The sequence below is a fragment of the Lathamus discolor genome, chromosome 6 (genome assembly GCF_037157495.1).
Source record: "Lathamus discolor isolate bLatDis1 chromosome 6, bLatDis1.hap1, whole genome shotgun sequence".
NCBI classification, from domain to species: domain Eukaryota; kingdom Metazoa; phylum Chordata; class Aves; order Psittaciformes; family Psittacidae; genus Lathamus; species Lathamus discolor.
Window position 1 is genome coordinate 14,364,952 of NC_088889.1, and position 21,572 is coordinate 14,386,523.

At 43.1% G+C, this 21,572-nt stretch overlaps 2 protein-coding genes across 11 annotated transcripts; one reads left to right on the forward strand and one right to left on the reverse strand.

The window, feature by feature from the left end:
- Positions 1-832: 832 nt before the first annotated feature.
- L2HGDH (L-2-hydroxyglutarate dehydrogenase) lies at positions 833-17,767 on the reverse strand. Of its 6 annotated transcripts, XM_065683551.1 has the most exons (11): positions 17,452-17,626; positions 17,127-17,242; positions 15,597-15,748; positions 13,008-13,139; positions 9,468-9,630; positions 8,895-8,929; positions 7,969-8,136; positions 5,901-6,058; positions 4,529-4,660; positions 3,375-3,557; positions 954-1,135 (listed from the first exon to the last, which is right to left on the reverse strand). In XM_065683551.1, exons 1-11 carry the CDS (start codon positions 17,526-17,528, stop codon positions 1,075-1,077), a joined length of 1,377 nt encoding a protein of 458 aa, XP_065539623.1. In that variant the 5' UTR covers positions 17,529-17,626; the 3' UTR covers positions 954-1,074. The 6 variants fall into 6 exon arrangements, with proteins under 6 accessions (XP_065539625.1, XP_065539623.1, XP_065539622.1 ...); XM_065683553.1 differs by lacking the exons at positions 954-1,135; positions 17,127-17,242 and adding an exon at positions 833-947 and having other exon boundaries at positions 17,452-17,764; XM_065683550.1 differs by lacking the exon at positions 17,127-17,242 and having other exon boundaries at positions 17,452-17,766.
- DMAC2L (distal membrane arm assembly component 2 like) lies at positions 16,934-21,178 on the forward strand. Of its 5 annotated transcripts, none has more exons than XM_065683562.1 (5): positions 16,934-17,267; positions 17,861-17,970; positions 18,983-19,191; positions 20,037-20,208; positions 21,044-21,178. In XM_065683562.1, the coding sequence occupies exons 2-5, from the start codon at positions 17,864-17,866 to the stop codon at positions 21,156-21,158; spliced, it is 603 nt and encodes a 200-aa protein (XP_065539634.1). In that variant the 5' UTR covers positions 16,934-17,267; positions 17,861-17,863; the 3' UTR covers positions 21,159-21,178. The 5 variants fall into 5 exon arrangements, with proteins under 5 accessions (XP_065539634.1, XP_065539636.1, XP_065539633.1 ...); XM_065683564.1 differs by having other exon boundaries at positions 16,934-17,239; XM_065683561.1 differs by lacking the exon at positions 16,934-17,267 and adding an exon at positions 17,496-17,597.
- Positions 21,179-21,572: the final 394 nt, after the last annotated feature.

Sequence of the window (21,572 nt, forward strand, 5' to 3'; positions counted from 1 at the left end):
AGCAACCTCGTCTAGTGGGAGGTGTCCCTGCCTGTGGCAAGGAGTTGGAACTGGATGATCTTTAATGTCCCTTCCAACTCAAACCATTCTGGGATTCTGTGACTCATTTCCCCTCTGATGGCATCGTAATCAAATCTCACTCCTTATAGAGATTCCCCACACCACCGCCTTGCAAGACTGGTCTACAAAGGGAGTGGATAAATTAAATGAGGAAAAATAAGTGTCTTTCTACCACAAGGATTGTGATTCTTTGTTATGGCAGATTTCTCCGAGGAGAGAGGTCCTTGCAGAGGCAGCAGCAGCTCCTGTTGCTCTGTACTGTTAATTTTCCCAACACATCAAGGCAGTCTTGGAGGTTTCCAATGAAGTATTTCGGTGGGAAGATGCTTTTTCATCAAACCCAAACCTTGAGCAGAAAGAAAACAGCTAATCCCAAATGCTGCTTCAGGGTAGCAGTGGTGAGGTCTCCAAACCTGCAGTTCAGGCAGCCAGGATGCCCAGCCTGGAAGCAGATGTTTCAGGTTGGGTGATCCCCTCACCTAGCGCTCTATCCCCACCTTCACAGACCCCAGCTGGCCATGTTCTTCAGGATGTGACATTGTTCTCCAGACAGCCTGAACTACTCTGAGGTGTGGCAGTGGTGACTGGACACAACACAGGCCATAAAGGAGCTCCTTTTCCCAAGAGCAGCCACCCAGCAAGCCATGACATGGGCCACTAGGTCATTTCTTTGCAGTATTTTTAAAATGATGCAATATGCCATACTCTGCTCACAGGTTAGGACTGAGTTTATAGGGACACTTTTGTGGAATAAATCGTGTTTGTCCAAAGCTGTCCTGATGCATTTATTCAGAATTTCAAAAATTACCATTCCACGTGCCACTACAGGTCCAGGTCAGGCTTAAGACTAGTTCTGTCTGCCACATACATACTGGTGTCAGAAAATGCTGTGAAGTGTGATAAGCATAGATAAGATACAGGCACTTTAGGGAGTCAAGTTTGGTCATGTGTTTCCCCCCCACATAAAGTCATTCCTATTATATAGAGCTACATCCTACCTAATTCAGGTGAGGATTAGAAAGTTATCAAAGAAACTTTTCTGTAAATCAGGAGAAATACACAGACTTCACAGCAACTGAAAAAAACCCAAACCAAACCATTATTTTAATCATAATAGAGAAAGGTGCAGTGGCTTCATTCAAGTGAATTAGACCCCTCTGGAAAACACATTCATACATTTTCACACTTTGTGGGCAACAAGATGTTTGAAACTCCATTATCATAATTCTCTGAAGTTATTCCTTTAAAAAAGGTTTATAACTTTATCTCCAGATATATAAACATTTCACAGAACACTACATAAAGATTCATAATTTAAAAGCTTCAGTTAAACTCTGCCCCAAAATAATCATCTCCTGAGAGTTATAAAAGCCCAGTTAAATGTGCTGACTTACGATTCACCACAGTATATGACTGCTTTACATTTTAATGTTCTTTATTCTGTTAATACATGTTAGGGCCACACCTCGTGTGGGAGGAAGTTGCTTTTGCAATCCTTTTGTAGTATTTACTGTTGATAGGCAACACTTCTGGTGGGGAGTGAAGATATGATTGTTCCATTGTGAAGACAACTTTTACACAGCCATATGGCATTTTAGCATTCGGAATATCTGAATCTGTCTAGTGGTGTGGCCAAGAATAATGTCCAAAGCTTTTCTTTGAAGGGCTTATTACTTGAATTTCCAGGTTGTCCTTATACAGGAGTCACTTTTCTGGTAAAGTAGATGTCACCAGGAAAAAATAAATAAAGATAGGTTAAGCCCTTTCTCTCTCAAAAGCGGCTCAGCTCTGTACAGTAAAAACATGAGCTAGCACACCTGAGCTCCCGTGCTAACACACTCCCTCGTGCTTGTCAGAGCAGTACAGAAAATAACTTTAAAAAAAAACAACAGTATGGCAAATTGCCTGGTAGCAAACTACCCACAATTATCTGTATTACCCAACATCCTGTGAACATCTGCTTAAAAAGTATTCTCAAGTACTTTGTCCCTGGGGCCACATAATTCTTTTTTGTAGCAATTATGCAGAACATGCCAAGATACTCAGTTAGCTTAGTACCAAACTTGCTGAACATCTCTCCTGAGTTTAAAGCACTGTCTCCACAAAGATTCTCTTCCAGGCGAACCTTTGATAAAACTGCAAGTATCAGTAAGAGCCCAGAAGAGTAACCAGCACCTTCTACACTCCCCTCTTGCCAGGCATGTGGAAAATGGGAGCCTTTCTGACTCATTGCTGTTTGGGCTCCAAAGGAAGCAGTATGCAACATGACTCAATTAAGACAGGTTTCTGTAGCTTCCCTCCCTTCACATTTGCTTTTACAAAGACCACTTCCACTGGGTTGCTCAACATGCTGCACAAAGATAAGCTCCTTTTGCATTACCTGTTTTCAAGTGGAAAAAAAACCCAACCCCAAAGACCAAAGTTTCTGATCTTTCACTGATCAGAAACTGAAGTAGTTTCTGATCAGTGCTGACTTCCCGGATTTAAGTTAAATAAAAAATAACTGTTTATGTATACATTTTAATTTCAGCTTTATAAAAAAAATACAGACAGTGATCAGATAGCATATCTGACTTGAGTATCTAAATTGACTTGGATTTGGTAATCCCCTGTTAGGCTTATTTTACTGAGAAATACTCTGTGTTCATGTAGAAGGCTCTGAATATTGTTTCCAGTCTCTGATAAAGCCCTTAATTCTATATCAGCAGAACCTTTAGGCAGGGCTTATCCTTCTATCTCCATTAATTTCATGTAAGCTAGGGGACTGTAGGCTCCAATTTAAATGGAGTCAGAGTCAAAGCACACAGAGAACCACTCCATGCCTGTCGTTTTTCAGAGGACCAACCACCTCTCCAGAGAGCAACAAGAAGGCAGTGTTTAGACCTGAGGAACGGGAAGTCTGTGTGGGCAACCCCTCCACAGAGGCTCTTCCTGCTTCACCTGAAGGCCCACTACAGTTGAAGAGACCCTCACATTGTGTGTGGCACCAGCCCCTCCACAGGCTGTTCCTGCTTGGACGAACAAACCTTTACTGCTAACATGACTGTTTGTTTCTTTCCTGCAGATGGCTGTACCACACCAGGCCTGACCAGGCACCACAACTCCTGTATTCATGAAGCTGAGAAGTTGCAGGCTGGCAAAGGCAAACATTTCAAATACTGCGTTTGCTATACCAGTGCTGGTCTTGCAAGTGACACTTTGCCTGTTTTATCTTTGTCATTAAAGGCTGTGGAGTTCATTCAATGCAGACAAGATGCTACACATACAAGAGGCATAGAACCCCACTACACCTGTCAATCATTCACAATTCAAACCTTCGCTTCACTTCATCTGCAATCATTTTTGCGATGGCAAGGGAGGAGGTAGCAGCAGGAGAAGGGGCATTTCTGACATGAAGAATTCTTCTTCCAAGATCTCCACTGCCTCCATCAAATACAAAGTCGTCTACCAAATTTCCATCACTGTCCAATGCTTGAGCTCTCACTCCGGATGGACCCCTGCAAAATAAAGGAGGAGCTCAACATTAGAACGAAAATGTTTTCTGAAGTCAGGAAATCAATCATGACCTTGTAAACATGCCCAGGCAAACAATAAGAAAGGCAGACCATGGAGTCAAAGCCCACTGAGGCTTCTGAGGGAGCACAAGGAAGTTTAACACTTGTGACGCAGAGTAGGAGATGTCTTGCAGTCATTACTGTAAAATGAGGGCAGGTAGCCAAGCAGAGGTTCTTCCGTATCTTTCCTGGTTGTGAAGTTACTCTCCTCCCCACAAACACAAACATGCCCTGTCTTTTCAAAACGGAAACCCTTCCCTTTGTTTTGAAATAGCAAGCCTTGTCAAACATGAATTTCATGCCAGTGGTATAGTGCCTGAGCTGGATAACTCCCTTTTACCATGCTCGAGCTTTTCTTATTCTGGATTTTCTCCCTGCAAATGTTTGGACAGTTAGATCCACCCCTATGTATTTAAAATGCCTCATCTTTCCTTACAAGTCTCTTCAGTTCCTTAGCATTTATAAACTCCCCTGGATTAGTTTCTCTCTCCACACAGTAAGAAGCTGAATATCGTTTTATTGAGATGATGCAACTAAGTCAGTATTCACCCAGTAGCAACTCAGTCTGGCTTCTCTGAATTTCCTCAGTGTTTTGCTTTCTTTGTGAACTCAGATTATGTTCAGGCTACTGAATGTGCCACCAGGATAAAGTGTCTGGCTTTTTGGTGAATATGTCACAACTGTGAATTTCAGCCTATGGAGGGTGCAGAAAGTCACACACATATTCATCAAACTTGCCTGTACACAAGCAAACACAAAAGGCTTTCCTGTGGAAAGTATGGAAATGCTTCAATGCTTTGGTAGCATATTTTGGTGAAGGGAGTAAGCTAATGCTACCTTTGCTACTGTTAAAAAAGAAGAGATTTAACAATGTAGTAACACTGGGTGTATCTAACAAGAAAAGTTTTCTTTACCTGAGTACATCATTGACAGTGACCTCAGGGATGAACTTCTGCAGTTGCTTCACCTGTGCACTCAGGAAACACGCTCTGTACATTTCACTCAGTCCGTAAGACACATTTCTCAGCACAAGCTTCCACAAACCACTGTAGAGAACAAAAATAACTGCAGTAAGAACAAATCTTCCAGAATGAATGCAGCCACGTCAAACACTAAGATGGTATCAAATCCAACTACATGGCTAAAGCTCCCATTCCCAACATCAGTAATCTGATCGTGCTTTCTACTTGAGAAATATACGTTTGTCCTTCCTTGCTTCAACAAACCTTGCTTACAGAGGTGTACTGCCTTTACATTCTTTCTCTGAGAATTAACTATGAACTCCAGTCTTTTCTATGTCCAGGATTTTTCGCTGGTCCAGTCAAATGGCAAGAGACTGAAATCCCATGTGCTTGAAGGAAGGCAGACATACTGCTTGAGCCTTTTTTTCCCACAGTCATTCTGACAAGATCACCACACTCCTAAACTCTTCAGTTTTCAGCCAATGAATCTTGCTATGTCTTTGCAAATCTTGTTTCCTTGCTTTGCTTTCCTCAAGTCTTCCAGTATAAAATTCTACAGACAGTAATCACTATGCTTTCAACTCTTTAATAAACTGCATTAAGTTGAGCTGTTTGCCAGAAAGGCTCTTTGCAGTTCTCTGACCTGTTGTTCAGCCTCTCCTTGGATCTCCCCAATATTTACTTTTTCAAGTGTAATTTCTAAAAAACTGAACACTTTGTCATGGTCTGTTCAGCCTCTCATAGAGAAGCAAAATTTGCCTCAACTTCCAGAGATACTCTGTTCATTTATGTCTGCAATTTTGGCAATGATTCCCAATTTCTCTAACATGCTTTCTAAGACAGCTTCCTGGCCTCCATTCCTGGCCCTTAACATTATTTCCTTGGCATTTGGACATTTTTAAAATGTATACTGATGGTTTAACATGGCAATTCAGACTACTCCGTGTTCCTCTTCCAAGCATCTTCTGCAAGTATTTGAATCACGCTGTCAAGGCTGATTAAAATATTACACTGCACTGGACAAAAACTAATCCTGGAAGAGCTCTAGTAGCAGCAACATGGCTGACCAGTACCTTCCGATGAGCAAGCACATTCTCAGACCAGCTGAGACATGTCTTGGTAATTTATGAAAATCAAAATGCTAGATCACTTCAAGTCAAGTGTCTTGAAGAAGTCTGCCCTCATCAGCACATCTGTCTTTAAAAACACAAAAAGCTTGGGAAAAGCAGGTTTTTTGACAAGAACTAGCTTTCATGGGGTCGCAAGCTGACATCTAATGACATGAAAATACCTGTGTTCGGCAGACAAAAAGACAAGATATTACCTGTACGATACAGCATCTAAAAAGTCTCCAATGTTGAAGTCAAACAATCTGTAGCCCTCTCTCTTAAAGGCTAATACTGCATTAGGACCAAGCCACACACTGCCATCTATTCTTGGTGTGAAGTGAAATCCCAGAAAAGGGAACCGAGGATTGGGAACCTAAAGCGAGATACAACAGTTACTACAGCTGTTACAAACAAGGTAAGAGGAACAGCCATGCAACCACTTAAGGTCAACAAACTCATCCAGGAAACACAGAAAACATTTGTGAGGAGGAAAGTAGAGACATTTACAGTTTAATGTGTGAGAGAGTGAATAAAACAAACCCAAACACAGTAAAGGACTTGTCATCCGAATAAATGGAAATAACTATTCTCAAATGAAAAAGTGAAAAAAGAAGTAAATTTGCTATTTTATTTCCAATCACTACAAGAAAATTCGAGTCATAGAATCAGACAGCTGGCTCCTGTGCAGGTTTTTCTGCTCAGTAATTGTGCAGTTATAGCACATAATTAATTTAAACCAATGAAGAACTGAGCAGGGCCAAGTAAGACTGCAAAACAAACAGGAAAAAAAAGTACACGATTTCTCCGGATATAAGTCAAGCCACAACAAAACCAACAATGCACTAATGCTATTCACCTGAAGTAAGTATACTGCAGTAAAATAGGTTATAGAATATTAGGAAAACCTCATCATTCTCTATGGCTCAAAACAACATGCGATTAGCAAGCCTAATGAATGCTAATAATGGAGTTTTGGGTTTGTTTGCAAACAGAATACAGTATACTTGTGTGCAAAGGCTGAAGCAGAAATAAGCTGTCACTATGCAGACACAGGTATGAAATAAGCACACCTCCTCTTGCACTGATCTTCAGCTATTTACAAGAGGTGACTACAGAGGTGAGTGTGTTGTAGTCTGAACATAAGCAAGTATTGGGTATTTCTCAAAAAAATACTGTTATGATTGAAAAGTGGTTTAAGATATATTCCTTTTCTGTATTCAGTGACTGATTTTCCTGTTAAAATATGCTTTTAATACTTTTGCAGCTCATTGCAACCATTCCATGAGCTACATTACATTTTCAGTAACATATTACTAAGAACCATACAATTTTCTAATCTTGTTACCATTATTTGGCCATAACAAAAGAAAAAAAACAAACAGAAAACCCCCCAAAAATAATCAAGTGGTACAAGCTATCCTCACACAGCCACGGAAAAAGGCTTCAAGGTACCCTCACATCCCAGCCTGTTCTTCCCTCGCATCTCAAGACAGGATTTTCAGTCACTCCCAGGTAAGATGAAGTCAGACAAACTACCGATGCCCAGGGTTCCACAATTTTTCTAGAGTGACCTGCTGCAGTCTTTAGCAGGGAAATCTAAGTTCATATTTGAAAGGCATTACTTCAACGTACTGCATGAGTTAATTAAAATGCTGCCCTAGAAATTCCCTCTTCTTGCTTGACAACTTCATTTTCTGTCTGGGATTGATGCCCTTCACCACACTATTTATCTGTATTAAATGGTAGAAAGCTTGCCCTTTTCCTTCTGTGCCCATTTTTTTGTCATAGAAAGTAAAGCTAATTCAAAGATGGGATGTTTAGAGGCACATATCTAAATCTGAGCTTTGGGTGTTAGCACACAAGATTAAACCCTATGTCTAAGTAATTAGTTATTTACTGTTGTACCTCACTGACTTCTGAATCCTGTCTGTAGATTTATTTTATAACAGAAAAATGCCAGGCTTTTGTGGGCATGGGGCTATCATGCTATATGTTTCATTCTTTTGCTATTAAAAAAACAAAACCAGATAACAACAACAACCCCCCAACACAACAAAAACACGAATGACAACAAAAAAAAGACTGGCAATAGTTTACCTCATGGCACTTCTACCTGTTCCTCAAGAATCAACAAAAACAAGCTGTAGTGTCAGAAGGCAACTGAATGTACACCCACATCACTGTCTGCAGTCTAACAGAAATAACCATGAAATACTGCCCTTATTTCTGTAGTTTTAGCATTTCTTAGAGTACACCAGGAAAGATAAACAAGAGAATACATACTGGATAGATATTTCCTTTAACCATGTAAGACTTTTCTGGTTTTAGCACCAAATAATCTCCACGGAAGGGTACAATACGAGGTTCAGGGCTGCAGCCACTGATCTCAGACAGGCGGTCTGAGTAAAGTCCTGCACAGGTCACAATGTGCCGACAGTAGATTTCCTCACCCTGGGGAAAAACAAAACAAAACATAAAACACACAACAATTCACCATACCAACTAAAAAAAACACCCATCACCTACAAGTTTTGGAAGAAAATGAGTCAAGGCCAGAAAGAAAACCAAACATTTTCAGCAGGAGGGAGAGCTATTTGTTTCATTTGTAATATTCTCCCCCTTTGCTCCACTCTCGTGAGACTCCACCTGCAGTACTACGTCCAGCTCTGGGGCCCCAAAATAAGAATGTGGACTTGTTGGAGCGAGCCCAGAGGAGGCCACAAAGATGCTCTGAGGACTGTTGCACCTCTGCTATGGAGACAGGCTGAGAGAGCTGGGGTTATTCAGCCTGGAGAAGAGAAGGCTCTGGGGAGACCTCAGGGCAGCTTCCAGTACCTAAAGGGGCCGACAAGAAATCTGGAGAGACTTTTTACAAGGACATGTAGAGATAGGACAAGGGGGAATGGCTTTAAACTGAAAGAGGGGAGATTTAGATTAGGTGCTCTATTCCCCTGAGCATCTTCATGTCCCCCTCTGGACTTGCTCCAACATGTCCACACACTTATGATGGACCTCCAAGAATTAAATCAATTAAGAATTGACTGCAGTTGTTTTATAGAAGCAGTCCTAGATGACAGTGATCATGTTACTGAACAGCATCTTTTAACTTTCTCTAGAGAGCTGAATAATCCACCAGGACTCAGCAAAAATTCTTAAGAAAAGGAGAAACAGCTTCCAATAAAGCAATTAATCTTCAGCTTTGTTCTTACCTTTGAGTTCCGAACAATGACTGGGTATTTCAGTCCTGTCACAGAATTAGACAAGAAAAGGAATTAATCGAACACATAACAAAAAACTGACAGAACAAGCAGCTTGTCACGATGAAGGTTTCTTCCACTGGAATATCTTCAAGCTAATGAGCAACCACTGTTAGACATAACTGATGTTGGACATAACTGTGTGACTTAACACAGGTTTTTTATTCTTCCATATGTGTACTAGCACAGATTCAACCTGCCTTCCAGGATAAAGAAAAAGCACTATTACAAGAATATGAATGCAATATTCAGCTAAATCTGATTTTAATAGGAGATAACAACCTTCTTCCTCACTTTTACTATCATATTGTTCCACCAGCTTTAAATGTTTCAGCTGAAGGGTGACCTGCCTGAAGAAAAAACAAAACAGTGAGTTTCCTCAATAATCTCACTAACATAGTTTTAATTTTGTCCCATCCCCACAAGACAGAAAGGTTCAGAAATGTCATTTCAGTTAAAACAAATGTGTTTTCAATAAAATCTTTGGGAGGATTGTAGTAAATGGAGGAAAAAACCCTGCCTTACCATCTGCACTTTCTGAAGAACTTTCTTTAGCCATCTCCATGTTTGTAACTTCAAAATCAGTGAAGATCGTCCCACCTGCTTCCTGGAAGTCTGCTGCATAGGACTCTGCCACTTGTTTATAATTCACAATGCCAGTATATGGAGAATCAAGGGCCATCAGACCCTGAAACAGTATTAAGATACATAAGAACAGTGAAGGCTGTATGTGGCCTTTGATTTTCAATACAGAGACTATTTCATCTGGAATGATGCACACTGCAACGGAGAAGGGAGTCCTGCTGCCTCCCCATCCCTGTCTGCTTGTTCCTAGCCTCTCCACATGCCAGCTCCAGTGTTAAGTGTTTGCTGACAACTAGTATGGCAAAAACTACTTATGGTGGACTAAGTGATCATGTGACTACAGTATAATGCAGTTTCCTCAACAAAGCACTTAATGATAAAACAGGTTACCCAGCCTTGGCTTCAGCTAATAGCCACTTATTATTTTTCACTATGCACTATGCAATTCCACCTTCAAATGGTCATTTGGGAGCTCTACCAAGTGCATGGCTGTTGATAATGCCTCTTGCAAGGGTAAAACATACAATCTAGCCAGGGTGCAACACTGCACTGCACATCAGAGAGAAAAGTCCCTTCTTATTTAGACAACAGCCTACACTTGTCTTAGCAAAAAGCAAGGGTCAAGCCCAGTGTGTAGCTATAATTCTTAATGTTTCTTAGAGACACTTCACTGTCTTTATTCAGAAGAGGTTCAGTTTCTCACATGACTTTTATCATGGTAGATGTCATCACAATATTTTCCTAGTTCTGACTAAAAGATAAGGATAGTAGTACTGCTTTATCTCTGAGAGATGCTGCAAATGTAACTACATTAAAAGATTGACAGACACTCAGATACTACAAGAGCGGGGGCCATTCACATGCCCAAGACAACCAGAATGGTTGGCCCCTCTACTCTGCTCTCGTGAGACCTCAGTTGGAGAACTGTGTACAGTTCTGGTGTCCTCAACATAAAAAGGACATGGAACTGCTGGAACAAGTCCAGGGAGGGCCACGAGGATGACCAGGGGACTGGAGCACCTCCCATATGAAGATAGGCTGAGAAAGTTGGGGCTGCTCAGCATGGAGAAGAGAAGGCTGCATGGAGACCTCATAGCAGCCTTCCAGTATCTGAAGGGGGCCTATAAGGATGCTGGGGAGGGACACTTTATTAAGGACTGTAGTGACAGGAAAAGGGGCAATGGTTAAAACTTAAACAGGGGAAGTTTAGATTGGATATAAGGAAGAAATTATTTACTGTTAGAAAAGGGTGGTGAGGCACTGGAATGGGTTGCCCAGGGAAGTTGTGAATGCTCCATCCCTGGTGGTTTTCAAGGCCAGGTTGGACGAAGCCTTGGATGGTATGGTTTAGTGTGAGGTGTCCCTACAGATGGCAGGGTGATGGAACTAGATGATCTTAAGGTCCTTTCCAACCCTAAGTATTCTATGATTCTATAAAACCTTTCTTTCCACTTGAAAGACAGGCTGAGAGAGCTGGGGTTGTTCAGCCTGGAGAACAGAAGACTCTGGGGAGACCTTCAGAGGACTGCAGCACCTCAGCTCTGGAGACAGGCTGAAAGCTGGGGCTGTTCAGAATAGAAAAGAGAGGGTTCTCTCCGGGGAGACCTTAGAGCAGCTTCCAGTACCTAAAGGGGCTGACAAGAAGCTGGAGAGGTACTTCTGACAAGGGCCTGTAGGGACAGGACAAGGGGGAATGGCTTTAAACTGAAAGAGGAGAGATTTACATTAGATATAAGGAAGAAGTTCTTCACTGTGAGGGTGGTGAAGCACTGGCACAGGTTGCCCAGAGAAGCTGTGGCTGCCCCATCCTGGCAGTGTTCAAAGCCCCCTTAGACCAGGGGCTTTGAGCAACCTGGTCTAATGGAAGGTGTCCCTTCCCATGGCAGAGGGGGTTGAACTGGGTGGGTTTTAAGGCCCCTTCCAACCAAAACCATTCTATCATTCTGTGATTCTATGATAACACCATTCAAGTGCCATTTGCTTACAAGGATAGGACTCAGCTCAGGAAACCCAGGTAAATTAAGAAAGACCCATCTGAATCTACTCATTTGCAGAAGAAAATGCTCAGCTGAATCTTGAGCAAGCAAAGAATGCTTTAAGGAGTGGATATAAAATGTTTACAAGAAAAAAAATTAAAAAGATTCCTCTGCAGAAAATTTCTGTCTGTACCTACAACCATTCACAAGCAGAGCCATGCAGCAACACCAACAGCAAGCTGCCAGATGAAACAGCACAGGGAATTTATATCCAAGTTTTCCTTTCAACCAAATATACACTAAACAACAACAAATCTGTACTCCATAAACTACCCACATTTCTCCTGCTGTGAAAATAAACAGGCTGAGAAGTGCTACACAACGACCACCATTTCAATCCAGGAAGCAACTGGATTGAAATCAGCTTGATCCCAATCTGCACTTACACGTGGAAGTCATATCATCAAGCTTTACTGTATGGTAAATAATTTTAATGGGAAGGAGCAGAATCATCTCAGCATAATCTCAGATAGAGCAGCTCTAACGTGGGCAAAGGCAAATCTGCCTATCAACCACAAAAACATACAAGCAAGCACCTGCAAGGAGAATCACAGACTGATTTGGGTTGGAAGAGACCTTAACATCATCCAGTTCCAATACCCCTGCCACACCTTCCACTAGACCAGGTTGCTCAAAGCCCCATCCAACCCAGCCTTGAACACTGAAGGGGGAACAATTACAGATAAAATTAAAACAAACAAACAAAAAGAATAATATTAATAATAGTTAAAAAATCATCATTGGTAGGAGAACTGTTTTGTTTGGGTTGGGTTGAGCTTTTTGGTTGATTGGTTGGTTTTGTTTCTGAGCAAATACATCAGGGACGGCACCTCTGTGTAAAGCTGAGAACAGAATGAAGTCTGAGCAACATGTAGGCTCCGTCCATTTACCTATAAATTCAGCCCTGCAGAAGGACTAAGGGACTCTAGAGTCTCCTACTTCGATTTGGATAAGCCCGATTCCTTTTGTAGGCTGCAAGTGAAATGGATTGCTTGCTCTCCAGTTTGTGAATACTGGCTCTTAGGATCCAGCCAGTGCCTTATGTGCAACTAAAGCAGCAGCAACTCTTTATGCCTTCATCATATGGAGAACTAATGAATTATGAACTGATAAGTAACAGAATGAAAAGAGGTGAGCAGGAGAAACCTGGTGTGAAAGTGTCACCAATGATTCCACAGCATCACCTTATGTTATATTAGACCTGGTCTGATGTGTATGTAATGACAAATGCATGTGAAGGATTGGGCTGGGCTAAAAAGTTCCAGAAATAAATGGATACGTCTATTTTTGTTGACAATTATATTTATTCTGGGTTTTCAGGCTCTTTTAAACTTGTCCCCCATGCAAATTACCTGAAGACCAGAAACATACTTATGTTAAGTTAAAAAATGTCACCTGAGAAACTGAGATCTTACATGCTAATTAAAAATATGCAAATCCTTACCCTGCAGAAGGGTTCTTTTGCTTGTATTTCTTTTGTTCCAATCAGTTTCAGACCTGGGACATTGTTCTGCAGCCCTCTTTTGTATAGAGCTTTGAGTCTTGGAATTTCATCTTGTTCAACAGCTACAATTAGCTTCAGAAAAGATAACAAGGCACAGCAGTGAGCAAAGCACACACAGCCAGTTCAGGTCTGGCATCAAGCCCAAACTAACAAGCAAACAATAGTGAGTGAGTGAACAGTGAATTATAATTCAAGGAGGGGGAAATGTGATTTGCGCCATTAGTTGCACAAGATTCTATAAATACCAGTTATTACTGAGAAAGCATTAAGGAGAGTGAAAAACAAATGTTAAACTGTAGTTTAAGCTACTATCAATGGATAGCATTTGCTAAAAGTACCACGAGACTACAAATCTCAATGTGAAAGAATACTATTTTAAAGAGACGCTGGGATGCTTCCAGAAATAAAACCGAACTAACCCAAGCTGTACAAATCTCAAACAGTCTCGATAACAGAGTAAGGACGTGTTCTGACATGGTGTCTGAACTGAACTGTACCACTTCATTTAACCATGTAGTTAGCTCACAACTACCACAAGAGATTTATCCAGGCTATGAATTATCTGTGCCAGGTTTGCATAGACCTTGCTACTTCCAGGCCTAGCTCAAGTCTGACAACACAGACACTTCTGTGTTGAGAAGCCACGAAGTTCCCCAAACCTGGGGCTGCTTTATGTAGAACTTGCTGTAAAGCCTCACCATCATCTTTCCTGGAATAAACACTGCCGGGAAAGGCGATGAGGAAGTAACAAATTTATTGTCAGCAAAGGACCAACAATGCTCCTGGGTCGGCTAACCTTATCCAAGCTCGAATTTACCCCTACAGAGCAAGTCTGCTCTCCAGCTTTGAGTTGAGCGCAGGCTTGAGGCATCAAGTGTATCGCTGTACAAATCCACAGTGCCATCTTGTGACCAGAGCTGCAGTGGAGAGAGCACAGCCCGGCCGGGACAAACACCACCCGCAGTGGTGCGGGGCCAATCAACACTGCCACGTCCAGGGATTTCTGCTCTGCACCTCAGAGCTGGTGAGATCTGCACCCAGCTCCCCATGCGTTCTGAGCTAGGGGGACTCGAAGTGACGCTCATCAAACCAGATAGGGTCTGCGTTGCACTTATAAAAGATAAAGGCTTAGGAGTTCCAAGATGTTTATGAGCAACCTCGAAAGGGGCAGCCAGGGAGGTGAGAAAGTCAGGTGATGGTTTAAAGAGACTCGAGATGGTTCTGACAAGAGCTGACTGTAAAGAACTGCAGAAGACCTTCCAAGGTGAATGAGCAACTGAAAATGGCAGATGAAATTCAATGTATATAAATGTGAAATGGTGATCATAGAAAAAACAGTCTTAGCCTCAGGTATAAAATGCTGAATTCAAGTTCAAAGTTATTACTCAGGACCAAGATTTTGGGGTAAGGACAGCCAGTCCTATGGAAACATCAACTCAATGCCTACTGACATCTGAAAAACCCTAAATTGAATGTCAGGAACAATGAGGGTTAGGACACAGGATAATACGGATAATACTATTTCTCTGCAAAAACCCACAGTCTGACCACATCTTGAATGCTGTGCACAATCGTGGTCCTTATCTTGTATCAAAGATGCATTAAACCATGAATGGCTCAGAGAACAAAACCAGGACAAGGAGAGTCACGATAAGCTTCTCTAAGAGGAATGACTGAGCAGCATAAGACACACCAGCTGGAAGGGAGGAGGGGATATGAAATTATGTGCAACTTAGAGATTGTGAGCACAGATCAACTGTTCATGAGCTTTTCTAGCACAAGGGGTAGGGGCTATCATATGAAGCTTACAGGAGCCAGGTGCAAAATGATGCAGTGGGTTGCTGATCTGTGGAGCTGCTCATCAAAGTATGCTCTGATGCAAAAGCTTTTAATTGAAAAACACTTGGAAAAGAAAACCATTGAGAGTCACCACAGACAAAATACATCAGGCTCAGAAAATTATCTGAGCTGAAAATAATTGGAAGCTGGAAGAATTAATAATTTGCTTGTCCTCGTTCCTTCCTTAGTCTCTCCAGAAACTTCCAGAAATTGAATACAGGGTTGGGTAGACCCCAAGTGAATCAGTACAGGCACTCTTCTGTCCCCAGCATTTCAGGTTGTGTTGGGTGGATGTAACATGGCATAAATGTGTGTAGCTGGGTCACATCTGAAGCTGTTTTCAAGTCTTTTCAGAGTCTGATATGCCAGGAAATAAGGTATGCACATACTGAGACACTTTGTGCTCCTTGGAGCTACACAGGTGCTCTTCCATGGGGCCTGGCTTCCACCATTACCTGGGATATTTCAGCTCAGCCCGCAGATAAGGAGAATTATTATTTAGGTCCAGATAAGAAACCAATTTGAATTGCTGGAAAGAAGAAAACAAAAAGGCACTTTCTGAAACTAGTGTTGCAGAAAGTCATCTCTTAAGGGAAAGACCACAACCAGGCCTCTGCTATACATTGTAACATTACATTATACAGTCTCAGTTTCCAAATGTACCATAAGAATGCACAGCAGTTCCTATACCTTCCCACACTGCTTATATGGTATTCCCTTCTGGTCACAGTACTGGTAGCAGAGGGCTGCTCCCTCTACACACAGCTTAGCTTTCAGAGATCCAGGTGTGTAGTAAATTCCACTGTGAATCACGCCACTGTTATGTCCACTCTGGTGATGAGCTGAATAGTAAGAAAAGTATGTTATTAAAATGCATGTTTCCATTATTAGTCCACACTTTAATTACCTCAGCTGTCAGAAGAGTAAGGTCCCGTCCTAAATCAGTGTTAAAATAGATGCTCATATAAGGTAACTGCACAGCAAACCCAATTCCTCCCTTGGTCTCAAAAGGCTAGAAAAACACTGACACAGCAAGACCTAGTTAATAATAAACCATCACAGCTTGCAGTGTGTTGAATCAACAGGCAGAATAAAAGCTAAGCACAAGTTTTTCCTGAAGAGCTACACTTGCAGGCCAATCAACCAAAATTTTGCACATGCTCAAATTAATTTTAAGAAATTCAATTTTTAAAATGAAATGCATCCTTAAAGGCCTCATCTAAGACAACATCTGCGCAATCCGCAATTTCTTGGGATATGCTGGTGGGCTTTTCAAGTATTTGTGAACTGGATTAAGTCACTATTTGCTCTTTGTAACTAAGTAAAACAGAGGTGAAAAGTATCACAAACATTTTTATTTAAGTAATTTGTGCAGGTTCTCCCTCTTAACATATTGACTCCTAAAAGTATTGACTCATTACTGCTTTGCACTCACACAACTGTTATGGACCTAATGTACATCCCATCTTATATTATAAAAAGCCACTTCATATCACACAAATAAACCTCAAGACCAGTACGCAGCCTGGATGATAGAGCTATTTAAAGCAAGACTTCGGGCTCACTGGTGTTATTTTGCATTAGCCACTGACATGATCCCTTGGGGTTGCTCCTACATACCCTGAATGGCTGCCTGTCTGCATAAGCACTTGGTGTGAAAAGACTGCTTATGGTGAAACCGTGCTTGTAGTTGAGTGAGCCAGAAAAGCTTCCAATGAAGCAACAGGGCTTATTCTTTCTTATTTTAAAGCCAGGACGGATGACCTGGTGAAGAATGCCTCAAGATTTCCTGCGTAAGCAGGCAAGACTGGGATCTGCGCTGTTTTACTGGAGTTAATTCTGGGCCAATAACTAGTGACCATCTTCCCAGGTATCTATTAGTTCTTTGCCCCTGATAAATTGCCTCCTGCGCAAGTAACAGCACTTTGCACAGCATGTACAGGGATATCCAGAATCACAGGGCATGTGACTGCGGTTTACAGCTCGGACAGCTAACAGGCAGGCACAGACCTTGCCCAAAACAGCAGCGGGGCAATCCGTAGCAGGGGGTTGGAACCGGATGAGCTTTAAGGTCCTTCCAACCCCAACCACTCTGCGCCCTTTACAGGCATGATCACGAAGTACTGCGTTTTTGGCGTGGGTGCCCTTCGGAAAAGGACTTGACAGGCTGACAGCCGGTGAACCCGAGCACGCCCGGGTAAGGAGGACACGGCACCATACCCAGCTCCTGCTCCTTCTCCAGCACGGCGAAGGCGAGTGAGGGATGCCGCCGGACGAGCTCCCGGGCCGAGGCCAGCCCCACGATTCCTGCGCCCACCACCACCACGTCGAAGGTGCTGCGCACACACAGACAAGCAGGCGGTGAGCTCGCCCGCGGGGACGCGCCCGTCTGCCCGCCCGAGCCGCAGCCCGGCTCTGAGGGGAAAGCGACCGCCCAGTCCCGGCACCCCCATGGCCGCCCTCCCGCCGTGAGGGAAGAGCTGAGGGGGCACGGGCAGCGCAGGCCCGGGCAGGGCCGCCTCCCGCTCCCGCCCAGCGCCCTCACCTGCGCTGGCGGCGCTGGGCTCGCCACAGCGCCCCGGGCCCGCCGCTGCCCGCCCGCCGCCGCAGCAGCGCCGCCATCTTGGGGGCGGTGATACACCGCGGGCCGGGATCCTCCTCCGCGGCGGCGGTGAGGGCCTCTGGCGGCAGGTCGGGCCGGGCTCCGCGTACGGTTTGCCTGCTTGTCCCCGGCGGGCGGCCCGGCGGGAGGGCATCCCGGGAGGGCGGTAGCGGGGCGGGGTGAGCCCTGAGGCGGGGCCGCAGCCTCCCTTCAGGCGCGGTCCCCGGGGTTGTCCTGCAGCGGTCGCTGGCAGACCTGGTTAGGCCTTGAGGGGAAGCGGGTAGGGGCGGCCCGGCCCGCTGAGGCTGGCTCTCCGAATAATGTCTCCGTTTGTCCTCTCATTTTCTTCAAGAACATGGTGCTGCTGGGGAAGCTTGCCCAGCCCGTGCACAGCCTCGGTAAGCTGCCGCCGCCGGGCGCCTGCAGAGGCTTCTGGGGATGGCTGAATGCTGTGTTCAACAAGTAAGGGTAACTCGGTGTGCTACCAGTGCTGTTCTTTGCCCCCACATTGCATGTTGATGCTTGGCAGGGGGCATTCATTACCTGTCCCGGTTACAAAGCTGCGGCCTTCCAGAGGTGCGGCTGCCAGTGGTGGTAGGCAAGCTGGCAATGTGGGTTTTCTCCCTAAATGCCAGCCTTCCTTTGACCCCCAGATGCATTTAAACCCGTAACAAGACCATGCCCCCTTTACTTACTCAGAAAAGCGTCTAACCAACCTATCATTTACAACTTGACTCTGCCACACCAGGGTTTCACAGTTAGTTTTAGAAAGATAAAGCCTTTCTCTGTGAAACTCTTTATCTGCAAAACTCTTCTTCTGTGCGTAGTTTTTCCATATGTTTTCTAGCTTTGTGGAAAGGGTTGCGTGATGCAGGTGATTGCTGTAACAGGGTGCGAAGCCCAAACAGACAGGAGTCTCTTCCAGGTCTCTGCTTCTGTCTTCAGCATTCCTTACGAGACTAAGAAAGATATCTTTGTCTTGAATGGACCTAAGGATTTTAACTAACTGCTGAAGTATATCTTTCTGAAATACTGTAATTACTGGGGAAAAAGGCTTCAGGAACGACAGGAGCGTGACAGGCAATGACAGGTTTTTATGTAATCAGTGTTTGGGAGACAGATTTTCAATTGTTGCAAAACCTTACTTTGGATAGAAAGGTGATTTTTCATCTCTCCTTACAGACACGGAAGGAAACAATCAGCTGTAAGGGTTGCATTTGTATTCTTTCTCTTTTTACCACAAGCCTCTGCCATTTAAATAAAAAATAAATTCTTGCCTGGCTGATAAAGAGCAATCCAAATAATTATACATAAACCAATTCCAGTAGATCATATTATTACTTGCATATTAATACTTACATATTATGACATCTTATCATACACCTAGCCAAGTATTTGTTGTGCAGTCATTATTATCGAGGCAGTAAGTCTGCCAGATTACAGAAGCCATGTGAATGCTCTTTCTGTCTCCCAGGGTGGACTACGAACGTATCCAAGCTGTTGGCCCTGACAGGGCAGCCTCGGAGTGGCTGTTGCGATGCGGTGCGCTGGTGCGCTATCAAGGCTATCAGAAATGGCAGCAGGACTACAGTGGTCTCCCAACAGGGCCCTTGGGGAAATACAAAATAGAAGCAATTGATGCCACTGAATCTTGCATTATGTACAGAGGATTTGACTATTTGGGTAATGTATACACAGCTGTGCAAATATTATACTGAACAGTTCTTTCAGTTGCATGAAAATACGAATAACTGTCATTTTCTCCTTCCCAAGATACAGAGAAATATTTTCCTTCCTTCCCCCCCCCCCCCCCCCCCTTAAAATGGCCCTACAAATATTCAGCCATTCCTAAAATTTTGTTGGGGGCGTGGTGTGAAGCAGAAAGCGATTGGGAACTTCATCAACCTTACCTGAAGCAACAGTAACACTGAAGAAGTGTTACAAAACAAAGTTTTGCTGTTTCATTGAGTTCATAGTTAAGCAGCTAGTAGCAAAAAGCCCTATGTTAAATATTTCTTTTCTTCTAAACCAAGTGATGTTCTTGGTGCCTGTGAAGTCTCTTTACTTGTTCTCCAGGCATTTTTGATGTCTTCAAAGATGGAAAAAAAAAAAGCTCTCAGTTTCTGATAAAACAAGAGATTAAAGAAGTGTTTCAGGTCTCCTTTAAGTAACAAAAACCAAAATGTGGAACGGACCATTTTATTTTTTCATTGGCAGGGGACCTTGAATTTCCTTCAACAGTACGTTCCTAAGTCAGAGTCCTTCTCCACCCAGACTTGTAGAGGGTTTTTTTGTTACATGCCCATGCCAAAGCTCTTAGACTCTTACCCAAAGGATACAAACCCTGGGGTTCCCATGTATTCAAAGTACCACAAAGGGACTTCGTAGATTCATGTTGCCTTATAGCCACCTGTATAAGGGATGATGTTGCTCTGGGGATTTGGAGGCAGTTGCTGAACTCAGAACTTACCAACCAGTACAGGTTGTTCCTGGTATTCTGAAGCCAATACTCATTTTTGTCTTCCCAGATGGTCTCGAACATGTGACAGAAATCAAACTGCAGAAGTGTATTTACATACAGGATGAGTGTCTGCAGAGGCTCAGTGAGACAAAGAATCTGCAGAAGAGCCTCCTCCAGCTGAAGATAATTTCCTGTGGGAATGTCACAGATAAAGGCATCATTGCGCTTCAGAAGCTGACGTATGTGAGCTGCTGAGCTCTTCTATAGTATCTTGCTTCCCTGGCTGTTACACCCCACAGCTTTGGGATTGAATTGACTGCAAGGGCTGGACTCTTCATGTTTCTGGGCTGGTTTGGCCTGGTTTTATTTGATGATCACTTTGGTTTCTGGGCTGACCACACTGCTGCAGCTGCTGTTCAGGGCAGGCTTTGATGGTGTCGTGTAACCTCTATGATCCTTCTGCACCTCACATGGTTCCTGTCACTGGGTTATCTCATGCTCACAGCAGCCTCAAGGTGTTGGGGTGAACCTGTGTGCTTAGGCCTGGGGAAGCAGTTGGGTGCTGTGTACCTGTGCACAACATCCATGGGTGCTGTATTGAACTGTGGCCTTAAAGTGACTCAGAACTGTTTAGTGTCACACCGAGCTGCAAACGTCAACAAATGGGTGATGGATTTCATCCTACAGAAAGGTTTTACTAAGGACTTTTTATATTACTCTAGTTATTATTTACATTAAAATAACTTTTTCTGGAGTCTTAGAATATCAGGTTATTAAACGGACCTCAAGGATCTTCTGGTCCAGCCTATCATGGCTTGTGTTTTCTAAGCTAAATTGCTATTGAAATTATTAAGTATTGTTCAATATAAAGCAAGCTCCATGATGCAGGGAGTCCAGGATCTCTTTTTAAGCTGTGTAGAAGGACTGAACTTATGGTGAGCTGAACCCCCCCACTTCAAAAAATGAAGCAACTTTTAAGATACTCAGAACAGCTCTGGTAGAATAATCCTTTGTCTAATTTCTGTGTCAACAGTTAAATAGTAGTCACTGACTTTTGTTTTTAAATATTTATAGGAACCTTGAATATTTGTATCTGAGTGACCTTCCTGGAATAAGACAGAAAGAAACTACTGCTCATGTCCTTCGGCAGGCACTGCCAAACCTCAAGCTGGAGCTGGATTTAGAATAAAAACAATTGCTCATAATGGAGATGTATTTGATTTCATAGTATTTATTGTATGTTGCATAAACCAGGTTGTAGACACTATTGTATTTCCAGGTATGGAAATAAGCCCAGATCGCCCAATGCAGCCTCAAAAGCTGTACACAATCTTTTGACAAATTATGCAATTAAGTTTTATTAAGGTTAAACTATATATACTTAAGCTATATAAACTATATAAGCTTAAACTATTCACCAATCAACAACAGAGCAGGCAGACTTGTGTGTGTAGTTATTTTATTCCTGTTTTTATAGGAAGCTGTTAATACCTCAGTAGTTCTCAAGTATTTTACTGCACAGTTCTTGTGCAAAACAACAGTGGGTAGAAGGTCAGTGTAGTGAAGCAGCAGTGCTGGGTGCTTCCATTGCATGGTGTTGGTG

What these genes read in the sequence shown, in the direction of transcription:
- L2HGDH (XM_065683550.1), bottom strand. Translation starts at nt 17,662, where the DNA reads ATGCCCTCCCGCCGGGCCGCCCGCCGGGGACAAGCAGGCAAACCGTAC. An exon ending in CAAAAGAACCCTTCTGCAGG is followed by an intron (nt 9,631 to 13,007) that starts GTAAGGATTTGC and finishes ATACTGTTTCAG; the next exon opens with GGTCTGATGGCCCTTGATTC. An exon ending in TTAAAGGAAATATCTATCCA is followed by an intron (nt 6,059 to 7,968) that starts GTATGTATTCTC and finishes ATCTCGCTTTAG; the next exon opens with GTTCCCAATCCTCGGTTCCC.
- DMAC2L (XM_065683562.1), top strand. Translation starts at nt 17,864, where the DNA reads ATGGTGCTGCTGGGGAAGCTTGCCCAGCCCGTGCACAGCCTCGGTAAG. An exon ending in CTGAATGCTGTGTTCAACAA is followed by an intron (nt 17,971 to 18,982) that starts GTAAGGGTAACT and finishes TCTGTCTCCCAG; the next exon opens with GGTGGACTACGAACGTATCC. An exon ending in CAGAGGATTTGACTATTTGG is followed by an intron (nt 19,192 to 20,036) that starts GTAATGTATACA and finishes TTGTCTTCCCAG; the next exon opens with ATGGTCTCGAACATGTGACA.